This window comes from Lagopus muta, chromosome 6, assembly GCF_023343835.1.
Source record: "Lagopus muta isolate bLagMut1 chromosome 6, bLagMut1 primary, whole genome shotgun sequence".
In the NCBI taxonomy this organism is placed as follows: domain Eukaryota; kingdom Metazoa; phylum Chordata; class Aves; order Galliformes; family Phasianidae; genus Lagopus; species Lagopus muta.
Window position 1 is genome coordinate 25,004,466 of NC_064438.1, and position 24,445 is coordinate 25,028,910.

The 24,445-nt window shown below is 38.4% G+C and overlaps 1 protein-coding gene across 10 annotated transcripts in view; it reads left to right on the plus strand.

Annotated features, from left to right (window-relative positions):
- The window catches only part of LOC125695540 (cytosolic phospholipase A2 beta-like), a 43,733-nt gene that overhangs the window by 9,722 nt on the left and 9,566 nt on the right, over positions 1-24,445 (plus strand). For 2 of the 10 annotated variants that reach the window (XM_048950182.1, XM_048950184.1), the window contains 17 exons: positions 4,855-4,927; positions 5,707-5,860; positions 6,022-6,140; positions 11,908-11,980; positions 12,692-12,868; positions 13,496-13,632; positions 14,310-14,441; positions 15,759-15,817; positions 17,335-17,377; positions 18,536-18,599; positions 19,005-19,132; positions 19,256-19,366; positions 20,390-20,427; positions 21,347-21,482; positions 22,455-22,591; positions 22,828-23,050; positions 23,657-23,774. In XM_048950182.1, coding sequence (XP_048806139.1) covers positions 6,120-6,140; positions 11,908-11,980; positions 12,692-12,868; positions 13,496-13,632; positions 14,310-14,441; positions 15,759-15,817; positions 17,335-17,377; positions 18,536-18,599; positions 19,005-19,132; positions 19,256-19,366; positions 20,390-20,427; positions 21,347-21,482; positions 22,455-22,591; positions 22,828-23,050; positions 23,657-23,774 — 1,597 coding nt within the window. In that variant the 5' untranslated portion in view covers positions 4,855-4,927; positions 5,707-5,860; positions 6,022-6,119. Of the gene's footprint in view, positions 1-867; positions 4,928-5,706; positions 5,861-6,021; positions 6,141-8,424; positions 8,628-11,907; positions 11,981-12,691; positions 12,869-13,495; positions 13,633-14,309; positions 14,442-15,758; positions 15,818-17,334; positions 17,378-18,535; positions 18,600-19,004; positions 19,133-19,255; positions 19,367-20,389; positions 20,428-21,346; positions 21,483-22,454; positions 22,592-22,827; positions 23,051-23,656; positions 23,775-24,445 lie in introns of those variants that run through there. The other 8 variants (XM_048950181.1, XM_048950186.1, XM_048950183.1 and 5 more) reach the window with 6 other exon arrangements.

Here is a 24,445-nt window from a genome sequence, read left to right on the forward strand (position 1 = left end):
TTAGATGTCCCATAGTATGACATGAATGAAGAAGTTAAAAAATTGCTGGGCCTAAGAAAAATCAGTTTTCTACTAGAATAAGAGTATTTAAAATTACAATCAAGTGTTTTGTTTTATGTGCTGCTAAAAAAAATAAAAATAGAGCAATTGATTTGCATGCATAGAGACATTCAGAGATAGTATCAGGTTCCATGGATGACTGTACACATCAGATGAGCTTTGCTGATATGAACAGAGAAGCTCAGTGTATTTAAAGTGCCAGGCTCTATGCTTATAGTGATCTGCCTTCTATGCTGGGCTGAGGGGAGCTGGTGACAGAAAGCAGCTTTCATACTGAGGGAATAAAGCTCCGGGTGCTCTCAAGCTGTATCCCCGATTGCACTATTAGGAAAACTTTCTGGCACCTTTTAGTCATAAGGATGGCGTAAGTGGACTGGAAAAACAGCCACAGATCTAACTTTTCTCTTTGAAATATTTTCTCTAGGCATAAATATCAATACAGAAGGAGCTTCTGTATTAAAATGCCCATGATTGTAGAGCCCATAAAGTAGTCTTCATTACCAGAAGCAAGTCATGGTGATTTTTATTGCTGTGAGTAAACTTGCAAGGTTCATAAACTCTAACAGCTCTAATAGTTTCAGTCAAACTCTGGTTATTCTGTTTTAAATTGTTCCCAAAGTTTGGCTGATATATAGAAATTTTGGTGAAAAAAGAAATTAAGATACAGTGATGAGCATAAGAAAGGGAAAAGTTCGCTTGGTGATTTTGACAACATTGTAGTAACTTCAGAAGAGCATCCGAAAGACAGTGAGAAGCCCCATGATTTTCTGATATGGAGGATAATGAGTTGTAATAATCTGCTTGCAGGGCTGTGAGCTGAATTATCTGGCATCTTTTCCACCCCTCATATTCATTTTTTCTGTGAATCTTCATGCTTTAGGCAGATCTCATGGACTGTGCTAGTTGTCCATGATCTCCAGGTAAGTTTTTATGTGCCAGCTAATCTGAGTTATTGTCTACATGTCACTAGAGAGAGAGGCCAGATTATTCCTCAGAAAAAAAACGTAATTCTATTGCTTCAGCTCCTGAAGTGAGCTTAGCATTTGGCCCAAGGAGTGCTACTGTCCTTATACTGTCCTTAATCTTGTTAGTTCTGGAGTACTGTTTGGAGGGTAGTTACTGCCAGGAGTGAACTGAACCCGTCATGTTTTGCATGTTATCTGAAATCAGTTCTTGTAGAACCTTGTATGGTTCTTCCCTGTATGCTTCTTCTGGCTCTTCTGAGCCAATATCTAAGGGCTGTACTTGAGTAAAGGTAGATCCTTGAAAAAAAAATTGCTTACAGGGCTTTATGGGGATTTGACACAGCAGAAGGGTTAGAGAGGATATAGCGCTCTGTGTGTCATAATATGACAGTAAACTTTGTTTTTTAATTACTCTTGGTCTGTATAATAACATTGAGTAGCAAACATTGCCTTAGTAGATCTTGCCCCAAAGAATTTGTAGTCACTTGAACCGAAAAACAATAGGATACAACAAATGGTAATTTCACGATTCTGAAAAGATGATTATTCAAAAAATACAAGGGGTTAGTGGCAGCTAAGAAAGATACTCTTCCTTTGATAATTTGAAATGAAATGCCTTAAACATAAGTCAATTCTTCCTGCCAGCCAAGTGGTGAAGTGTAATGCTTACCTAACTCTTCAAAGGTCTTTACTGAAGCAATTTTGTACTGACATCAGTGTCAGACTATTTGAATAAGATCTGAAGATAAAGGTCTCAGAAACTGGCTTGAGTGGAATTACACTGAGGTATCTTACTCAATTATTTCAATTAGATGCTCTGCAATCACTTGGTTTAGAACAAAAGAACAATTTCTGAATCACAGAATCACAGAATCACAGAATTGTAGGGGTTGGAAGGGACCTCCAGAGATCATCGAGTCCAGCCCCCCTGCCAAAGCAGGTTCCCTACACCAGGTAGCACAGGTAGGCATCCAGGCAGGTCTTGAACATCTCCAGAGAAGGAGACTCCACCACCTCCCTGGGCAGCCTGTCCTGAACTTAAACACAGTGGATTTCAGTGTGTGGTTTTACATTGACGCATCGTGGAAAGACAGCACTCCAGACCTCAGATAGCCCCAGATAAATAATAAGCAATTTCCTCCCATCTTGAAGCTACAGAGATCACCATCTCACCATATTTACACCGACACCTGCAAAATATCTAAGGAAATTATTAGCTTTCTTACCCTGGTCAGGATAAAGACATAGGTAAAGAGCCAGAGATATTGATTTTACTGTATGATATCTTAAAGATTGCAGTGGTTCATGAGATAGGTAAGAGAATATGACACCTTTTACTTTTCTGAAAAGGGTTTGGATCTTGATAGCCAAAAAGACTATTAACTTAGTAATGCTGCTATCACCTGACAGCTGCTCAGGGAGAGATAACGTAGTGTTTTGTTTTAATTAACATTAGGTGTGATGTAAATGGATGTTTGCAGTATATTCAGAGGTGTGAAATAATTTCAAATTAGGTGTGGATTTTGCTCAACCAGAACTGTGTGTGGAGGGAGCAGTGAAACTTAGAAGGCTTTTATTTCAAAATGAAATACTTCAGTCTTGAAAGGTCTGACAGTCTGACATTTCTGAAGCTTTTTTATATGCTCTAATTTCACATGGCATTGTTTAATTGAAAAATGGAGATATAGTTTAATGCAATTTTTTTTGTGCAAATTATTTATTATAATTTTGTAGACGAGATAGAGAAAATACTTTGACAAAAATTTATTTGAATTTGAACATAGACTATTACTTACTCAAATTACTGTAATTTTCCTAACCCAGCCTCTGAGCTGAGCAAGGCAGGAACTGATTTATGAGGCATGGAGAAAGTGGCTGCCATCTCACATTGCTACTGTTGTGTGCAACAAGAAGTCTCTGCAAAGTTACCCCATCTTCCACCTCCATCTTGTCAGCAATGTGGCAGTGTCTAGCTCTAAGAAGATCCACACTTCTCTCTACTTAGCAGATTTCATGAGATGAATGAAAAAATGATTTCAAGCAAAATCATGATTTATTTTTATAAGAGGGGTTCTCAGTAATTGCCATACTTTCTTGATAAGCTGTTAAGATGGAGCATCAAAGGACCGAGTGTTTCACTGGGGGTACTTTTTGTCCATCAGTTCTAGAAACATTCTCATGTGAAATTTTGCTATGCTGGTGCCATTGCTGGGATAAATCGTAGAAACTGCTCCATGGGCCTTCAGTACCGTTTATAAGCTCTGCCTCACCTTTTAAGTTTACGCCAACAGGATGATCCAAATCACAGCCATTTTCAATTCCTGTCATTTTGCAGCTTGGTTTCTGACAGCTTAGCTGTGCCTGTGAGTAGCTTCATACAAAGGTTGTTAGTGAGCAGCACACTGGGTAACTTACCTGGAGCCAAACATCATATTAATTACCATTTGTTTCTTGCATACTGGGAAGAGTTTAGGTTTGCATTCCTTCCATTGGGATTCTATTTCTTAGGATCTCTTGTTTGAGATTGCCAGCAGTTTCTGTATGAAGCATTTCAACTCAAGTGTGATTTGGTATGGCTGTTTCTGTTTTTAATTCTCTTGGCTTATTTCCAAGTACTTTCTTAGTATTAATTCAGAAAAGCATTGAGATTCAGTTGTAAAAGTAGGATGATATCAACTTAATTAACGTGTAAAGTCTTTCTAGAATCTCTCTTCTCTTTGTGTCCAGAGCAGCATTTTATAAAATATAACCACAGATAGAACATATTCTCTACATCTATCAACTCCAATGATATAATCCTGCCATGACTGTTCGCACCTATAGCAAAAAGGGAGGGAGAAGGCTTTCTACCTCCCCCCCTGAAGATACTGCCTATTATTCAGTTAATTCACTTCATGCATTCTGCTGTATGCCCTCTCTATTTTGGATTTAAGCTTTTAGATTTATTTTTCCTTCTTTATGCACTTGAATTTCTTTGTCTTACTTTCCCCATCCTGTACATTTTTTGTATATCCGTAGTGAGGCCTGACATCATGCATCCCATCTCCCCTATCACCAGGAGGAAATGGATGTGGTGCTTGTCAGTGTGCTTGTTGACAAGCAACACAAATGTTTTATGTATTTTGGCCATTTTGATTTACTGGAAACATTAATTTCTTGGAGGGGCTATTGGAAAAATTAATTCCATAGCTCTCCAAAATAACTTCTACACCTTGACTGGAAGACATTTAAGAGCTTTTTTTCTTCTTTCTTGTTCCATAAAGGCCTGGGTCTCCCTGCTGCAGCTGTTCTGTTTTGAATGTGTTGCTCCGTTTCCAAGCAGACATACCCCTCTTTGAATGGAGTTCACTTTTCTCTGGCTGTTTTTCCATTTGCTTTCTCTTTAGGAGGTGAATTTGTCAGCCTACTATTTTGGTCTCTCAATTCAGCTACAGCAGTAGAAACTGTGATCAAAGCTGCAACAGCACTATGGAGGAGGAAAACCAAAACTCCATTCTGGATAACAGATTTTTAACAGAATTGCAAGTTCGCAATTCTTTCTATCTTTCTAGGGCTTTTGTAGATGCCTTTTGATTTCCTCTATTTTACAGCAGATCTTTATTTCAGATATCTTTCTTTTTAGTATTTTAGAGATGGCAGCCTAAGTCTTTAGGCTCTGTCCTGCTACTTGGCTAATCCTGCATCCATCCTGTAGCATAGTGGCTGCATTGTCAGTCACAGAGTCTCCTTGAAATGTAAATCTGAGTTCTTTATTATGACTTGCATAAACCCAGGATCACTTGAATAAAATGTTTTGGTTTTTTGTTTGTTTGTTTGTTTTTGTGGGAAGTGTCCTATAAAGTGGCCTAAACATGATTGACAGCATGTAAGAAAAAAAAAAAAAATACAGCCAAAAATTTCAGGTAAGCCTATTTTTCCTGAACAGTTCTTCAGGTTACACTTCTTTTTTGTTTTTGGTTTTGCCAAACTACCTACAATTTTTGAAAATTAGCTTTTGACTCTCTCACCTTCCATCAATATTAGGTGTCTGCTGAAGCTTGATCCTATTTCTTCCTGCGATTGATATTACTGTGCTCATGTGAGCACATATTTATTGCAAGTTTATGATGGCTCCCAGGCCCTTTCCAAGCTTGGCTCTGCACAACAGCCACCATGAAATTGTACATATGGATTAAAGCACAGGCAGAACCGATTGCCTGGAGCAGTGTTCTGACAGGCAACCCACAGTTGCCTACCGTCAGCCCACAGATGGCACAGAAGAGGTGGAGGAAACTGTATCCATGGCCTCTCCAAAGGATGCCTTGAGATCCGCCACTGGCAGGGGGAAACTGGGAGATATAAACTTGACACTCTCTTCTTAGAGGAAGTGTGTAAAGGGAAAAAGCCCAGAAGATGTATACAGCTTTCCCTACCAATGTTTATCCCAATTTCACCAACATCTCTGTGCTGGGTTATCATGCAGCAAGTAATGAAATAAGGAGGCTTGATTTACAGGTGTGTAGTATAGTTCCCAGTAATATATCAAAACAAGTCTCAGATGTAGAGATTGAAAGGATTGAAAAGGACCTTCACAAATGGCCTTTTCATGCTACCAATTTTAATAGATAAGATCTGGCTGTCTCCTCCCTTCATTTTCAAAAATTCAAAAATTTATATGTATATATATATTTTTTTTTTCTAGATTGTTCGATTGTTCTGTGGAAGAACTTAAGATACAGATACAGACAATTCATCTACTGACTAGAAGGAAGAGATGGAAAGTGAAGAGAGACTTTCTGAACATGGCAGAATTCACCCATAAGCCAGGAAGGATTGTCTTGAGATAATAACAAAAGGTAAGAGGCATAAAGTGACAGGCAGAGATGTGATAACTGCAGCTTTCCTCTCACCTCTGACATTGTAGATGTCTCCCTCAGACGTAGGCAGAATCTCTTCCCCATACAGAGGAGGCAGAGGGTGGAGCTCAGCGCCTGTATAAATTATATGTGTCCTTCAGGTTATTTCAGCAGCAACAACAAGCCGTGAGTGTGTTTGTCAGCTGACAGATCTGTTATCCAAATTGGGTTTTCTGTTGCTGTCGCCATCTTGTGTGCTATGGGAAGCCCACCAGCCAAGGTAAGCAAATTGCAGCTCCTGTCTTTGCTTTGGCCTGACGCCTTGCTTCTGGGAACAGCTGGCTCTCGCTCTCATAAGTAAACTCGCTCTTCTGTGTGTCTGTTGAGATGCTGCTGGTTTGATATAGCAGGGTCCTCTTGAACTTTGCGAGTTTGCAGTTTTCCCTTTTCCCTTGCCATAACTGATGTGTGAGCTACATTCAATGAAAATGCAGTAAAACGTGGCCCTTTTGTCGTAAGGTGTACATGTGGGAATGAACACCAGGGTGGAGCAGGGCTGGCCTTGAGTTTACTTCATGCAAAACGAAAGTGCCTTAGTCCTACTGCATGCTTTTCTCAGGATCGCACATGTTTGTTGCTTGCCCAAGCTAAAAAAAAAACACAACAGCTTTTTCTAGCAACAAAGCACGATTTGTGTTTAGCTGCAGGGGGGAGTTCTAATGAGCCATTTGGCTGATTTAGCTGTCTTTCATGTAATGTTTACAGTGTCTGTGATTCGAGGGGAGATATTTCTTGTTTCGACTTGAGTTTTCCAATGTGAGTTCCATTCAGAGATTTCAGCTGATAGCTTTCAGTATAAATCAACAGGATTATTGGCTCTGGGCCATGTTCTCATGTGAATCTTTAAAAAGTAATTGATGCCGTGTCTGAATTTTGTACAAATTAAACATTCTTTATGTATCAAATTCTCTGTCAAAATTTACAGTAACAAAAAGAAATATGGCCATTCCCAGGGTTTAAATATAGTGGGAAACTACATTATGTGTTATGTGTTATGGGTTATCAAGAATCCTTCATCTTTAACATCTAAGAATATTTACTGTTCTTTGCCACAGACATAATTGCAGGTGAAGTTAAAAGATTCAGCTGCTGGTAGCCTAAATTGATAGACTTTATGAAGGGTTAAAAATAGTCGGATGCTGGGTGCTCAGGACATAGAATATGAATTATATATGTAAAGCACTATTTTGATAAAATTTGCTCTTAATCTGTTTACCTACCTGTTAGATCCAGAGGTATGTATCCATCTTATAACTAAGTATCATCCATCCATTTAAAGTGTCTCTTGTATCTATTAAGGTAACACTGAATTTGATAGATGGGTGGATAGCGCAGATTAAATTTTATCTGAAAAGTCTCTATTACAGAGGAAGTTCTTGCATTTGAACCTAATGCTACAGCTGCTATTGTCTGATATTCTCCCACTTTATGGGCAATATGGACAAAATATAGAGTTCAGGCATAGCTTCAGGTCAGAAGGTTTTTGCTCCCACAGAAGAATATTCTTTCAGTACTGCAGGAGCTGTGACATTCTGTCAGGAAAATGCGTTTTTTCAGTATGTTTAATTGAATAAATAGAGACAGAAATCAGGTTTTGTGTTCTTTTTATTTTCTTCTTTTAGATTATAAAAGCAAGTTGTCTGGAAAGCATGGATACTTCATACTATCTAGAAAGGCCTACTGAAAAACTCCAAGTTAATTTTTTACTATTTAAAAATACAGAATTTGCACAGAAGTAGAGGACAGTATTAATTTGCAGCTTTCTGAGAAAACTCTTGGTTTTCATTAGGGTGTATTTTCTGCTCAGACAAGAGTTATCAGTCTAGTTTTTTTGAACCATGGAATATTTTTTTTCTATAAGATACTCAGAAACAGTACAAATCCCTGAGGCAATCACCCATACAGGTAAAGAGAAGACTGGTAGAGTATAAGGACGGTCCATCCCAAACCTACTGTGACTCTTGAAACAATCCATCACTGAAAACATGAAATTACAATAAATATTCATAAACAAGATTAGATTTTCTTTCTAAAAGTTCAACTTCCAATGCCCTCAGCCCACGTTATGTATTAAAGAATCTGTGTGGGAGAGTGTTTTGGAATCAGGCTGATCAAGAGAAGGTCAAAAAGTGTTGTGGGTTGTTGTTTTTTTTTAAGTTTTTTGCTTTACCCTTAATTTAATAAACTACCTCCAAACTGTAGTTGAAGTAAGCCATCGTTATCTAAGATAAAAGAAATGATCAGAATATGCCAAATGATCATATATGGTGTGAGATCCGTTACATAAGATATTGCACTGCTTGTAGAATGCCACTGGAGAGAGAAAAAATAATGCATGGAAAAAAAGTAATGATTTGCACCTAAAAAATACTGACAAAACTGAGAGAAAACTCTAAAACTTATTCAGAGGATGCCAAAAGACAGGGTACAAACTTTTCTTATAAAACTCTTCATATAACCTGTTGGTATGGCATGGTGGTAACTCTACTTTGTTAACTGCTTAGATTTGGAGTTGGGGAAGTGCAACACTGAGATTCCAGTCAGACTTCCAACATATACAAACCAATGGTGATGGGAGGAGTTTCCCAGGTTGTCAAGTTCTGCAGAAACTATTCTCCTAGAAGAATAATTTACTAATGAATGAGGCCTTGTTCTGGGAGCAGCATGGTGGGGCAATAAGGAGTGAAATCAAGGATGTGAGCTGTTGGTAGGTTTTGCTTCTTTCATTGCCATCTGAAAACTGTCTCAGTAGGCTTTTCATTATTAATGAGCTTTGAGAAGCTCATATATTCTCAAAGTTCTCTTTTTGGGATGAAACCCTGAAGTGACTAACTGCCTGTAAACAGTAGAGAAGGCTAATTATGTGTCCTCCTGAAGCTGACAGGCATATGACTATTCCCTGGAAGCCAGACAGTAGGCCAGCCAATGTGTTATTACAATCATCACTGCAAGGCTGGAAACAGATGTGAATTTTCAGTTTGCTTAGGGTTTTACACAATTGTAGCTACTTTTATCTGCTCGGGTTTTCTCTCTTTTAGACTTGAAATGGTCCCTTCAAAACTTTCTCTAAGAGTACAGAAATGTAATTTAATGCTAAGTGCTATCAAATGAAAAGAAGATTTTTCAATGCATTTTTTTTAAATACTCTTTGGGAGTTTGGACATGCCACTATTTGTTGGTCTGGAATGTTGTTGTCTAGGATGCAGACGTACACAGGCAGCTGAGTCCTGCACTCTATTGTTGGCCTCAATGTGGCACTATTAATTTTCCAGCAAATAAGGATGGGTGTATTTCTAGGCAAAAATAGAGTGATGTGCCTCAATGAAGACTACATTTGACACTGCATGTTTCCAGAAGCATTATGTTGGTCTCTGTGAGCCTATACAGGAAACTCTGGTTCTCACAAGGAAGTAAGGAACAAGATCAGTAGAACTGCAAGTAAATAACTCCAGAAGAGCTGTCTGGATATAACACTCATGCTTAGCAATTCGTATTAATAGCAATATTGCACTTTGCTTTTCAAGTTATGAAAACAGCAAATGAAAAGGTGTTTTAGAGCACAAGCACTTTTGAACAAGGGTGTTATTTTGGCCCATCTAAATCAGAGCCCTGCTGGGCTACTCTGGACTGTTATAAAGGGAAATGAGCTCAGCCTTTTTCTGATGAAAAAGAGAATTAGCTCAATTCTCAATGGCTACCACAATCTGCAGATTCCTTGGGAGCAGGATGTTCTTCTTGCTTTCCATGGGAATTCGCAGTCTGTAGGATTTGTTACAGCCGTCTTTACCCATCTGAACCTGTTTATCTCTTCCCTGCAAGAACGCAAGGGCTGTGCTGCACCAAATCTGAAGAAATTTAGTCACCTTAGATGATTTTTCATTAAATGAAGTGCTTGCTGCTGAAAGGGGAAGAGAGGAGGTATGAAGCTTTCTGGCTGTAGTGGGAGAAGATGCAAAAGCATGACACCTATTACAACTAAGAGTAGCTGATAATGAGCTGCAGATGAATCTTTTTGTAAGAAATTAGGAAATTTTCATCATGTAAGGTTCAGAGAAAATTATATACCAGCATCTATTTTTCCAGTGAAGGCGAAATCTGAGAATGATTTGGGCTTCCATTGAGCAAGGGGAAGTTGATTACAAAACAGCACAGAATTAACATATTAATTAAAAACAGCCCTGTAATTGGCTACATAATCCAATATTTCATGTTAATGAAACCCACTAGGAATGCTGAGTGTTCCAGTTGGTACTTCTATGTTTAACAGCTATTTGCATAGGAAAATTAAAGTCTAATTCTTTCAGTGGGCTACAAGAATAGTTTAGAATTGTCCTCACTGGAACTTGAAATGTCCATAATGTGTTAAACTCGTAAGGTTCAAAATATTTCAGTTTCAAGCTGGAAGAAAACATAATAGGAATGGTTCTTGTTCCACAAAAACAAATGTGCTTTGCATTTCTATACAGAAGGTGTTTCAATCAACCATTAAGGTCCAAGAGACAGTAATTTGTGATTTTGCACTGGTTTACCAACAGCATTTTTCTGCTTAGATGACTCTTGAATATCAACCTGAATTTAAAAAAATAGACTTTGTAAAATTTAATATAAAGCCTTATCTGAGTGTGCTAATTTACAGTTAAAATTGTGTCCATTTCATATAATGCTATTTGCCTCTAAAAAAAATTGAATTAAACTGAATGAAGGCAATTCTCATTTTCCACCCCATTTAAAAGGAGTTTCAAATTTAGTATAATGACTATTTCTAGAGAAGTTCTCCCTTCCTCATCTCCTAGTGTGTCTGAAGTTAATCATTTCAGTGTCAAGAAAATTAATCATGGTGCTACTTTAACAAAATATATATTTATATTGTTGCACTGCAGTGGGATACTCTGGTTTAGACAAACAGATGTCTTGTTTCAATCAGTCTGTTGTTTAAAGTACCATGAAAGCTAATGGAGTATTTTTAGCATGATTTGTCCCTGTTCTAATTTGTTAATGAGAGAGAGAGACTGTTTGTTATTTTTGCTTGAAAATAAATTTTAAATGTTCCAATTCGGAGAGCTAGAAAAAACGGAAATATTTTCCTTTAATTAAGTTTATTGCATCTGCATATGTGTGTTCCTTCAGGCTTACTGAAACATTTTTCAAAAGCACTGAGTATTTTTTGAGTAGCTTAGGCTGGGAAGCTTGACTCATAAGAGTTTGTAACAAGTAACTTGAAATAAATATTGCACTGTTACCTTGTTTCTGATAGGAATAAATCTCATATCTGAAAGAGGACTGGTCACATTTCCATTAGATGAATTCAAGATACCTGATGATGTAGGATTCTGTGATATTACACCTGTAAATCAGGGCACTATTTTTCCTTCATCTGAAGGGCTTCTGCTGGGCGTATAGTCCACTTAGAGCCTGTAATGCAGTCCACTAGATGCCTATTGCTGAACTTGGCCTACTTATAAACATAATGAAAATCTAGTCCTACTTGGGATATGAGATTGGAAGCTTTTAAATATGGTTGGCAACTGCCATATCTAGAGCCAGTATCAGCACTGAGCCCAGGCCCAGGCAGGCAGCTGCGAGTTCCTAGTGTTGCCTTCCAAAGGCCCAGTTTTGACCCAGCTGTGGCATAAGTTCCTCTGCGGGTTGGCAGAACAGTCATCACCACAACCGTGTATATACCAGATTGTTTGTAAAGGGACATTTTGGGGTGACTACAGGAGCTTCCTATAGCGTTGTATGAGCTGTTGTCTTCTTTCTTTCTCTGTTTTCATTTATTCAAGCTACTCAGCAAATAGTCTGCAGATAATCATCAAATAGTGGGTAATCGTGCTTTCATCTTAGCATGGCGTACTTCCACTGAAAGGTGACCTCCTCACTTCAAACAGGCAAAACAGCAGGGACAGACAGTCCTCTGTACGGTTCAAAATACGTATGATTTCTGTAGGATGAGCTGACAAAACTCATTGCATTTGTTTTCTCTGCAGATGAAGATTTGTCCCATCTACATGCTTTCTGTAAGAATCATACAAGCCAGGAACATCAAGTCAAGAGACCTATGTGAGTTGTGGTTTGCTTGTGTTTTTAGTCACCTCGAGAGTTTACACAGTGAGCAATGTTCCTAAGTTCTGAAGGTATACAAATAACATATACGCATAAAGCAGAGCAATAGAAATACTGACATCAGGGCTGTAATTAGATCAAATGCCTGAGGTATCATTAGTTTAGAGGCCAGATCTATTGGCATTTCAGAGAAACTGTAAAATCCAAGACTCCCAGCTGAACTTTCTGAACCAGTAAGGGAAAGTAGACCATGTGAGGGAACTGCAGCCTATACATTTTCTTACAGTCAAAAGTCAATTAGGGAATTTCAGACCTTCTAAAGAGGGTCATCTGGGGTGTTTCATGTTAAATAATGTTCCTAAGTTTTTGACTAAGGAGAACCTGTGTAGACCCTGCCCTAACCACATGCTGAATGTGCAGGCAAAACAGACTTTTCTGTCTACTTTTTTATTCCACTTTCTTTAACTTCTTATCTCACTCTCACAGCCTCCTATGGCTCATTCTCAGGGTGTCTGATGGATCAGCCATTCAGCTGTCATTTTTTGCAGTCTTCTATGTGCTCCTCAGACAGCAAAAAGACCTCAAGCTGCCTTTTCTTATACTCTCACTGTACTTCAGGTATTATGTCCAGAGGTGGACACCAGAATGGCCATAGTGACAAGGCCTGTATTTGAGTCTCAATGACCTGTTCTGTCTACTCTATTGAAGGGACAGTTCCACTTTCCTGCCAAAACCTTGCGGGGCATTGTTATTCACTGCTTGATACCAGTCTGAAGTATTTAGGCCTCTCGGGCTGCAGTAGACGTCTTCAGTCAAGTCCAGACTCCAGCTCTGAAAGACATCAACTTGGAGATTTCTTTTCACACCGTTGTCAAGCTTCACAAAGTAAATGTGCTTTCCGACCTTGCTTTTCCCAAAGGACAGCTGCTCCAGACACTGACAACACTAACCATAAAAAATGGGTTTAGGCTGGAATTGAGAAGATTTCCAACCTGTTTTTCAGCCCACAGTGGCCTGTAACTGCAACAGATGTTCCTCAGTAGCTAACCCTTCTAGACAGCAGTCATGTCCCCCTGTGTTTGCGTTATGAAACTGAGCAAGCCAGTCTCATGTCATCTTGTCTATAATATGTGTTTTCCTTTCCTGTAACCATCCTAATTGTCCTTTTTGGAACTAGCATTAGTTTCAGTTAAACTTCTTTTAAACACAATTGACTGGAATGGTAGGGAATATGCCTGATGAATGGTCAGTGGGCTCTTTTCTACTTCTTTCTCTTCACATGGGAAACACTGCTCTCAGTGTATCTTGTGTGTGCATGCGTGCATGTGGTATTTGCCATTTGTAGCTACCCAGAAATCAGTTTGTATACCAAGATCCTTGGTTGCTTCCAACCAGTGATCTCTTTATTTATTACTTTTTTATTTTTTTTTAAGTATTTATTATTCCCCAGAATCATGGCCTTGCCCATCTATAATATTGGCGTCTGGATTTTATTTTATTTTTCTGCTGCAGTGACTGCATCAGACTGCTATGTGCGCTTGTGGCTGCCATCTGCTTCAAATGAAAAGCTTCAGACCAAAACTATCAAGAATTCGGACAACCCTGTCTGGAATGAGACTTTCTACTTTAGGATCCAGAGAGAAGTTGAGGTATTTAAAAAAAAAAATGGAAATTTTACAATTTTGAATTGCTGGGAGTCCATAATTGACTCCTCGTTGATCAAATGTGCTAAATAACTTAAGACATCGCTTATGAGATGGAGTTTCCACCTGATTTGTTAGCACAAAACAGCAGATACACAGAGTAGCATTCCCCTCAACAAGTTGTAGACATCTGTGATTTAAATTCCTATATCTGAGCTAGTCTGGATTCCCTATGTTGTCTCCTGAGGGATATAAGTACTGCTGTAGCATGTCTCATCTCTGGGCTATTTTGAATGGTTAGAGTACAACGAGTATTTCATCTGCTGGTTTTAAGGGAAGGATAGAGGAGTTGCTGCGTAGTTAATAGAACTTTGAGGATGAACAAACTTAATAAGTGCATTCTTTGGGTAGGTTATCAGAAGTGGTGCAGAGCACCAAACATCTTCTCTGTCTTGGAATAGTGAGATTGCTGATGGCTGTTGTCTTCTACTCCATGATATATTTCCCAGGGCTGGATTTTAATGATTCAGTTCCACATTACCAGACTCCTGAAAGCACAGGTTCCATTATTCATACCACTGTGCTAGTCAATCAGCTACAAAAGTCTGTAATCATTTTATTTATATTTTTTCCTGAAAACAGCAGTTCAATAAGAGTTCGTATTTATTTTCTTCTACTACCAGAACATTTTAGAATTGGCGGTGTGTGACGAAGATCCACTCACCAAAGATGACATGCAGTTCACAGTTCTTTTTAATATTGCTAGAGTCAGACCTGGAGAGAGAGTCCGTGAGAAGTTTGCTTTGAAATCAGAGGTAAGGTCTGACAATACATGGAGTTATTTACTTTCCATGTTGGCTTCTGTGTTAGATAGAATTTGGGTCTGCATCATCAATATCTCATCAAGTCAGTTATCATTGTGGTAGATTCTTGTGACTTTATTAATCTGTTTTCACAGATTCAGAAAATGAAGCGTGTTCTATACTGTGCAACCATCTCTGTGCAGGCGAAATAAATGTTAATAGCTAGCATCTGTAAATACAGTCATTTTCATCATTTATAATCCCCCAAACAACTTTCTTCATTTTTGGCTTTATTTCACGTTTCCTATGCTTAGAGAACATTTCCCCTTGATGACTTCTTATTAAAAACTTAAAGATAATCAACTAACCACTTGAATTAATGATTCTTTCAGGCTTTTCCTGTTAATGTTCATATTGGATTTCTTCTGTTTATTGAGGTTTTCATAGCCAATAGGTAAGGGATGCCTGTCCTACTAGTATTTTTTAATAAGGAAGAGAGTTGTCCAGTGAACAAAACTGGGATAGTTCTGTGACAGTTCCTGGGCTTCTGTGAGTTATGGCTGAGGTACTGCTGTACACTTCCAATAGTAAAGAGACAGTCCATACCAGAGCTTCAGCTACTTCCTGAATGCTGAGAGCTCTTAACAGGGATTCCCCACCATGACTCTGCAGGCTGGTGGAATGCACTTCTCAGCCACTCACTGAATCACTGGGAAATGTTAATGATTCAATAACCTCCTTGGCTGGGAGTGTTCTTCTCCCCTTCATCTCTGCTGGATTCAACATGAATGTAATTTAAATGGAAATGACAGCAGAATTTGTCACGTTTGTTATTGAGTGTCAACACTTTTATGCTGGGCAGACCATCTTCGCAGACATTCATTTTATTTCTGTTTTATCCAAGCTTTTCCACTCTAGGTCTTTGTAAATTGTATAGTTCTACATATCCCACAGTGGTAATCTTTAATCTTATCTTTAAGATTACTTTAAGACCACTTTATCACAGTGGTAATCTTTAATCTAATCATTAATCTTACATGCATTTCCTGCAATCTCAGCTTTGGAAAGAAGTGACATACAGATTATTTAATAATGTTAACAGAAGAGACATCAGACATGATACTGAAATGCTTTTCAAGTTTCTTGTGAACGGCTCATCTCTGGAGGCGTTCTGAAGGCCAGGTTTGATGGGGGTCCTGAGCATGGCATTGGGACTGGATGGCTTTAAAGACCCTTCCCACCAAAATTCTTCTATTATTTTGGGTGTCTCTACCAGTAAACTCTTGCAGTCTCCAATAATCTGTATTTATTTTACTCTTTCATTTTTAGAAAGAGAGGTGCATTAAGAAATGGGAAAGTTTGGAAGTGGAATTCTGGATGGAAAAAATGTGAGTAAAATTACAAAGCTAAAAGGCATACATCTGCCAGGCAGTGTAATAAGAAAGCAGAAATTCTTGCAGCTCTTCTTCCCAGCAGTGAGTTACTGTTCTGATTTTTTTGTTCGTTTGTTTTGCCTTAACTTCCCCAGCAAATTCTGTCTTTTAGTGTATTGTATACAAATCTTATCTTATATCCTGATTATTGTAATGCAGTAACATTGGCAGGATTCAATAACTTGCACATGAGATGCATACAAGACATAACACTGTAACAGCTATTATGACTAATTCAATAATGCCATGAACGCCATGATGTTTCTAAAAGACCAGAAAACAAAATGTATGTGGAATGGTGTAGACAGCATTAGATAGATCATTAGGTGATAGCTTAGTTAAACTACAAAAACATGCAATCTGCAAATAATACAATTACAATCCCCCCCTCTTCAAAGTGATAATCAACATTGTAGGAGAACAACTTCAGTAAGATAAACTTCTCTCTCTTTTAAATGCTTTTGGAAGTAATATAGTCCATTTAAGACTGACTAAATGCATGATTAGAACAGGCAGCTGTGAGTTGGAAAACACTCAGAAAATCTATTCTTTTATGAGAGACACCTTAAGAGCTAGTGTAAGCATCTCCTGCACGCGTGGAGTCAGTCTCAACCAGATTAAAGTTCAGAGTAAGAAGCAGTTCTTAGTTGGACTGAGCAAATGCAGACTAGAAATAAACGGAAGATTTTTCACAGCTCAAGTTACAAGAGGTGTAGGGGATTCTCCATTTTTGGAAGTGAAACCAAGTTATTTGAAGATAAATGCATTCTGCAGAAGTTAGAGAGCTGGATGTGCTGCTTTGTAAAATATCCTTGACTTTGTGGATGGTCAAAGATCACGTACTGCATAACTTCAGTGGTCCTTTCAGATCTATGAAAGCACTTAGGAATGTGTGCAACTTGGTGCCATTGGAATATTAGCTGTAATGAGAGGTTCTGTTAGTAGACTCTATAGTTATTTAATTCCATGAGTAACTCCAACCATTCAGTGACAGATCTGGGTCTTGCAAGGTGAGATGTCAGGGACAAAGTTTCTGTTACTTACCTTTGTGTTTATCCAGTCGTACGTATAGCCCAATGGGAGCCAATTCTAATTTGCCTTTCTCTGGGACCAGTTGTAAATTATTGTCTAGATCAGTCAAAAATGTCTTTCCTAAAAAGTATTTGGAGAGTACATTATTAGTCATCTTTGCTTTTCCCCAAGCCATGTGGCCATTCGGTAAGGGCAGTACGTGATTCCAAATAGGCGACTACACCTTTTTTCTTGTAGTTTTAAGAACTGATATTTTTATGGGCTCTTCTGTTAGGTACTGCATTTTGGCTCATGTGTTTAGCAGATGGTCACATAGTGCACCTTTCAGAAAGTGAAGGATGGCACTAATGTAACTATATTCAGTTTTACACAGGAAGTAATGCAACTGCTATTAAAAATACTGGATTCTCACAAATTGTTTCTTTTTTGCTTCTTTTTAGTCCTGGCCCTCCAGAGTATGTCATTACCAACGATGTCCTAGTGGTAAGATTCATGTTTGAATTTAGCTTGGCATTACTTTATCTCCTCTTAATCTTTTCCCTTTCTCTCCTTTTCCCTCAGCCATCTGATATTTTACAGGGAAAACATAATTGAATAGAGCATGGTCTACATTATATATTACAAATATGGGACAGTTCCCATTTGTTATGTTTCCCTCCTCATGGAATAGAAACTGTTTCTTGAAGTCCTCAAGTATCAGTATTTTGACCAGTCACAGTTTGCTAATGTTACAGAATCACATTTTTGTTGGCAAAGTGAAATATTGTGTTTCAGATAATGCAATATGGCATTTGGCAGGAAAACCAAAGGTTTTGACAGCTATGAGTCTACAGAAGACTCCAATAACTCAGAGATTATCTAATCTAACAGCTTTTTGGGACACACGCTTTTTAATAAAGAACTATTTAAGTTGTTGAAACAGAGTCCTCATGTGATATAAGTCAGCATGTGGTCCATTACCTATCTCCTCAGGCTGGCCAAGCAGCTAAAGAGTACAAAGTACCTCATCCCAACAACTCCAAACCTACATGTGATTTCCAGATGCTAGCCTTTAATACACCTGTGGTAAAATAACACCTATTCTGTTCTTTGCCCCTCATTTTCTGTGTGAGGTATGAGAGCTGTAATGATTGGCATGTGTTGTTGGAAAACTGTCCTGGCATGAGTTATTAAAGGTGAACTGGAATGACTCAGGTGGAGAGTAGGATGGAATAAATCCATGATCTCCCTACATCTGGACTAGCAAGAAGATGCCTTGTAGACTAATCATGACCACAATACACAGAAATTCATCATCAAGTGGTTTCCTTCCACCTATTCTAAGTAATTACCAGATATGTATGTAGCTGTGTTTGGACAGCAGAGTGTAGTTCAAAGATTCTTGATTTGGGGATAACTTGAGCAGGTATAATCACCTCTGGCAGTGCACCATTGTATGGACAAGCTAGTTGTAAAGCATTACAATTGGTCTACTGTCCTGGGATAATGAATTTAATCTTCTGCAGCTAGATTGCTTCTAGCACTGAGCCCAGTTTAGCTTGTTTCTGTATTATAACTAATGACTGCTTACATGATGGTTCATTTTTTGCTGCAGTCATAGCATTTACTATTTTCACACATTTCCACTTTTGTCTTTTACAGTCCCGTGAAGTTTGGTGTTTGGAAGTACAAGTGGACCATAGTGAAAGCAGGAAATATTTGCGAGGTATGCAGATTTCTCTGAAGGGAGGATGCAACCAGATCATAAGCATTCAGGTCCAGGTAGAGGCACTTCAGGATACAGAGACAACTAATGACCTCCTAAAGGCAATAAAATTTAGTACAGTGAAAGTTCCTGAACTTGCTCTAGTTTAACTCTGCATCTCTGGTGTCTCTCCCTTGAAACTATCAAGTTTGGACACAGCAAATTTTGCTGGTGGAAATCTGAGAGAGTGCTGACACTGGGAGCACTTCAAGCTATGGGGTAAATGCAGGAATACCAATTCTCATACCAGGGAGACTTGCCAGTGTGTGAATTTACAGAGGATTTACCACAAGAAATAAATGCCAACTTGGTAGCTGTTTTGCCTGGACAGCTCTAACATTCTCTAAACAAATCTGTTTTCACTAGAGGGTAAGAATCTTGTGCTTACGGTGCCTGCATCTCATGAAGGAACACAGAAAGCTACAGAAGACACAAATACCTTCTACTTCCATTGTGTGAAGGCTTGGGAGCCAGTTCTAAAAGCCAGGCTACAGGTAACATGTACTGGACCATACTGATTCTCATACTACCTGCTTATTTTCACTGTCATCAAAACAATGGGGAACTGGACTGTTTTCATTTTGTACATAAAATACACACTTTTTTGTTTTTTGCAGAAAATTTCTGATAAGGAAGATGACACAAACAATTTAAGTGACGCCTTAACAGTACCACTGAAATTTCTCCCTGTTGGGCATAAAGTGAAAGTAACCCTCCCTGTAAGACATGTAAGTGCCTCACCATTTATGAGACCTTTTGGAGAGATGGGTAAAGTAACCCTCAGTATTTAACGCGATGCCATTTGAAAAAGAATTCCTTTAGGCTGGGTGAATACAAGTTTTCTATGAGAAAGGGTTGGTTTTCTCAGAAGTATTAATTTTCTGTCAGTAAAATCAATAATTGGGGTTTCACCCTGACTAGTTTTAGTTGCATATGTCTAAAAGACCAACCTTTAAAGACCAACCTCTAGTACCATTACACAGTAAAAGGAGAACATTCAGCAGCAAGAGTTTGAGATGCCCCAGTCTGTCTCTACTGTCTGTATGAAAACCGGGTGGCTAGCTCAGTCTAAATACCTAAGCTTTAGGTGGAAAAAGTAAGATAACTTGACTCTTACTTTCAAAGAACAATTCTGTCACATTCCTCTATGGGTACAATATTGATCATAAGTGGTGGACAAGTACAACTCTAAATTGCTTTAAAAGCAGAAGTAACACAGCTGTATGGACTGGTGAATCTCTAAACAATAGCTAGACATCTTTTCTCACACACTGCAGCAAATGAGAGGCAAAAGCAGGAGGAAAATTTCTTGGCAGCATTGCTCCTATAGAAAAGGGAGAATGAACATCTGTTCCACAGCAGGTGATTCTTGTACCTCCTTAGCTTTTTGAAAGCATATGGTGACTTGCATTTCCTCTTAGTAACACTATCTGTAGCTGGATACTGTTCTCCATACTCAGGAATGAGAGGGTAGCTGTGTGTGATACTGCTGCTGGATTAAGCTGGTTCATGGAGTGAGGTGGGAGTCCTGTTCACAGCCTGTTCAAGTAGCCCCTTCAATGCTTCTGCCTCTTTAGAAAATGTTCGGTGTTTTTTTGCTTACCATCCCTTTCCTGACAAATTTTTCCAAAAAAACTATGTGCAAGATGGTGGTAGTGCTGGGGCATTCAAGGAATCACTGAAAATCTAGATTTCTAAACTTTCTCTTCACGCAATCATTTTCATTCCTGCTCACATTTCTTTTTTTACAGAATGTGCCACTGCAGTTGTACCTCCAATTGAATGACTGGTAAGGAGGCTATTTTTTTCTTTGAAATTTTTATTGCTCTTTGAACAGTGTATTCTGGAGCAGAGAATCCTTCATTTAGATACAAGGAATGCGAAAGACTTGGGGCAAAATATGTCAACAGTTAAGTCATCATAAAACAGTCACCACAACAGAGCAAAGTTAGATGCCTCTGGGGCAAGAGTCATGCTAAGATGCCTCCTCCCCCTACCTGGAAGAAAAAAAAAAAAAAGAGAGAATTTTAAAAGAACTTAGTCAGATGCCTTTTGCTTCAAAGAACCAAAGACTGAGATTGGAGACTTCTTCCAAAGGGATAAGCAGGAAAAGGCAGAGGGAGAAGGAAATTTGACTTGAGCAAAACATCCAGATTCTGTACATTACTCAAACTGCATAAGTATTCCTGAGAAAATATGTTTGTGGAACCAGTGATATGAATAAAAATAAGCATCATTTAGGGAAGATGAAACATTAAACAGTAAAATAATGAGACAGACAACAAATGTAAACAAAATTGTTTGAAAACGTCTTTCATCCTACCATTTCCATGGAGATCCATGGTAAAATCCCTTTGAAAGAACTTGTTAGGTTCAGATGAACCTTTGCTTAGATCTATGAAGGAAACATAGAAAGAATTAAGCCAACACTGCTACTGAAGGATACGTAGAAGTCTTTCTCTTTCTTATTTGCTGTCCTAAGCTGGTAGTAAAACTTAGACTGAACCATCAGATCAGAAAATAATGAGACCATGTAGAAGCAAAACAGTTGATTTCTTTGCCACTGGAATCTGCGTTTCTGCCTGTAAATCTGAACAGTGTATCAACAGTGGATCCTTTATGGTGTTTAATAGACTACAGTTGCTGAAAATAGACTCATATGCATTTTCAATCCTAATCCAATGCCTCTGGATTTATTTGTGTTGCAGCACAGAAAAACTTGATGTGCGCTTAGGATACGATCTGTGCCGAGAAGAGCAGGAATTCTTGCAAAAAAGGAAGAGAGTGGTTGCCAGTGCCCTGAAAAGGGTTTTTCATCTGGAAAGAGATCTACATGAACATGAGGTCTGTGAGCTGGAATCCAAGCATAGGGTGTGGGCCTATTGAATTAGGATTGATGCAACTCCCCACAAACCTTCTAGTAGTTTTTGCATGTTGATGACAAACCCATTGATTTGAATGGCAACATTACTCAAGTTCTCAGAGTGGCATACCCCATACTCATCTAAAATTTCAACTTAGCTATTCAGGCTTTCATATTCTTCAATAGGTCAAATTCCCAAAGTTATAATATATCTTTCTTCAAGGCCAGAGTTTCCAACAATGTGGTGCAGTGTGTTGACACAAAATGAGACATTGGTACATTTTGTGAGATGACAGACAACCAGGCAAACCCAAAATAAATAGGAAAACAGGAGTATTTGAAATTGACTTCAAGTGGAAATTTATGAAATCATTGTGATGTTCCTTCTTTAGGATTACATATTTTTTTCATTTTCCAAACACTTTTCACAAAAAGTGGAAATTCTTCAGGATGGAGAAAGAGCCCTTTCTAACAAATTCCAGCTGAAGTACATTTTGTTGCCAAGATCCAGGGTGAAATTTAAAGTGAACATTTATATTCTTGATGTAGTTTTATTTGTTGAATGGATGCTGTCCAAAGAATCATTCTTTTAATTAATATATTTTTTTTTCTAAATCCTATTCATGACTTCCTTGAATCCATTCTTAGTTACATTTGCTGCAGTTTTATTATTTATAGTTGTATTGTTATCTGTTGTAAATAACTGCAATAAAGAGCAAAGGGAGCAAGGAGATTTAGAATCACTGCATCTCATCCAAGCTTGGAGATTGTGGGAACTCTCTGAGTATCTGGAGATTAATTAAAATAAGGTACTGGTAAATGCTGTCTAAGCACTGATTTAATTTCAATGTCCTCCAATGAAGTCTGAGGAGGAAATTATAAGAGCTGTAATTAGACTTTTCCAAGTAGGCAAGTGAGTAAGTTTTTGAAGATGATATTTATGTTTTGAGCAGGTCCCAGTAATAGCTGTTATGGCAACAGGCGGAGGCCTCAGAGCAATGTCAGCTATGTTTGGCCATCTCTTAGCTCTTCAGAAGCTAAATCTGTTGGACTGTGTTACCTATCTCACTGGGGCTTCTGGCTCAACATGGTGAGTAAGAGAAGATGTGATTTACTCTTGGAATGTCTGTGACGCCGCATTTCTACACAGTGAGAGATGAGCATTTCTTTCAAAGTCTCACATTGTTAATAAGTGAACATAATTCCCTGGTAAAGCTATTACCATCGGATCTTTAACATAAGTTCTCTGCTTTGATGAGAGTGCAAGGGTAAATACAGTATTTCTTACAAAGAAATAGATGATTTTCTCACATTTTTGTTCTGTAGGACCCTAGCAGACCTGTATGAACACGCAGATTGGTCACAAAAGAGTCTGGAGGGGCCACTCAGAGCAGTAAAAGCACAGGTGACAAAATGCAAGCTAAACCTCATGTCTATGGAGCATCTGAAGTATTATCACAAGGAACTTGCTGAAAGGGCAAAAGCAGGACACGTCTCATCTTTTACAACGCTGTGGTCACTTGTTCAGGAAATGTTCTTACATGGACGGGTATGTACCACACCACCAGGTATGTGGTCCTGCCATGCATTTAGGAAATATCCACTCATTTGCTTTAGCATCTCCCACTTTGATTGCATGTTACAACGTGTGGAACAAATCCAGAGTGACTGGTGCATCCCTGTATGACTTGTAAATAATGGCAAAGGATTCTCTAGCCAGGACTTTCTGGAGTAGCTGATGGTTTGTCAATGCCTCTGAACCAAGGTGCCCAACAGATAATAATTTAAGTGGGCAAATATTCAGAAAGAACTGAACAATTTACCCTTGAAAAACCAAATCTTTTAATGTCTGTTTCTTTTGGGACACTTCGGAATTAGAATAAACTGCCTCTTGTGATCACTAGTCTGAGACTTTGTAAAGATCTGTGGGATAGAGACAGTCAGCATACTTAGATATTAATGTACAGGTTAGTAGATATCCAAAAGACAACTATGAAGGAAAGTTCAGAACGAGAAAGAAGCAGTTTTTTAAAGGAGATGTGACTCACAGACTCCTCTGAGTAATAAAATATCTGTTGTTTATCAGCACTCATGTAGATTGTGTCAGTGGTTTTAGCTCATGTTCACTGTGATTTTTTTTTATCCCTTTGATTAGCCAAGGAAGTACAAACTCACAGACCAGCGCAGGGCATTGGAGTATGGGCAAAACCCATTGCCTTTCTACGCAGTCCTCAATGTCAAAGAGGAAAAGTTCAGTACTTTCAAATTTAGAGGTAAGTATTCCAAGTGTTTCTTCTGACTCTTAGTAGGAAGTAAAAAGAATTTATAGGGTGGCAATGTGTATATCTCAGGGGAATATGGAAGGATTGCCTCTGTTGCTTGCCCTGACTCAAGATTCATCTTTTAATAAAGTATTTGTCTTTCTTGCAAACTGCTGGGTGTTGATTAGAAAAGGCAGATCTGCTGAAAAACATTCTCTGGCATAAAAAAGGCATTTCTGAAGTTGTGGGATGAAGTTCTAGCTTTGCCAAAGACACTGTGAGTGAGTGAGTGAGTGAAAGCAAATCATATGATTTTTTTTTCTTCAGTTCCACATCTATGAAATGGCTGTGATCGTTCCTTTGTTTGTAGAGATTCTATGTAGTATAACTGTCAATTATCTAAAAGACAATCTGTAGAGTGAAGTATGATTGCTATATGGGTGTGATATGACACCCTTTAGACTATATTCAGCAAGAAATATTGAAGTAATCAGATACTAAAAAGAAAAAAACATTTAATACTTAGTTTTGTGGCTGCTGTTCCACAGTAATACCTACGCAGGGCAGCTTGAATCAGGAAACTGCATGGCCATGTCCACACTGTGATGCTTTCTAATTCTGAGCTGATGTGTCTTCAAGCTTCTCTGTTGTATCATGTAGACTGACATGTTTGGTTTAATAGA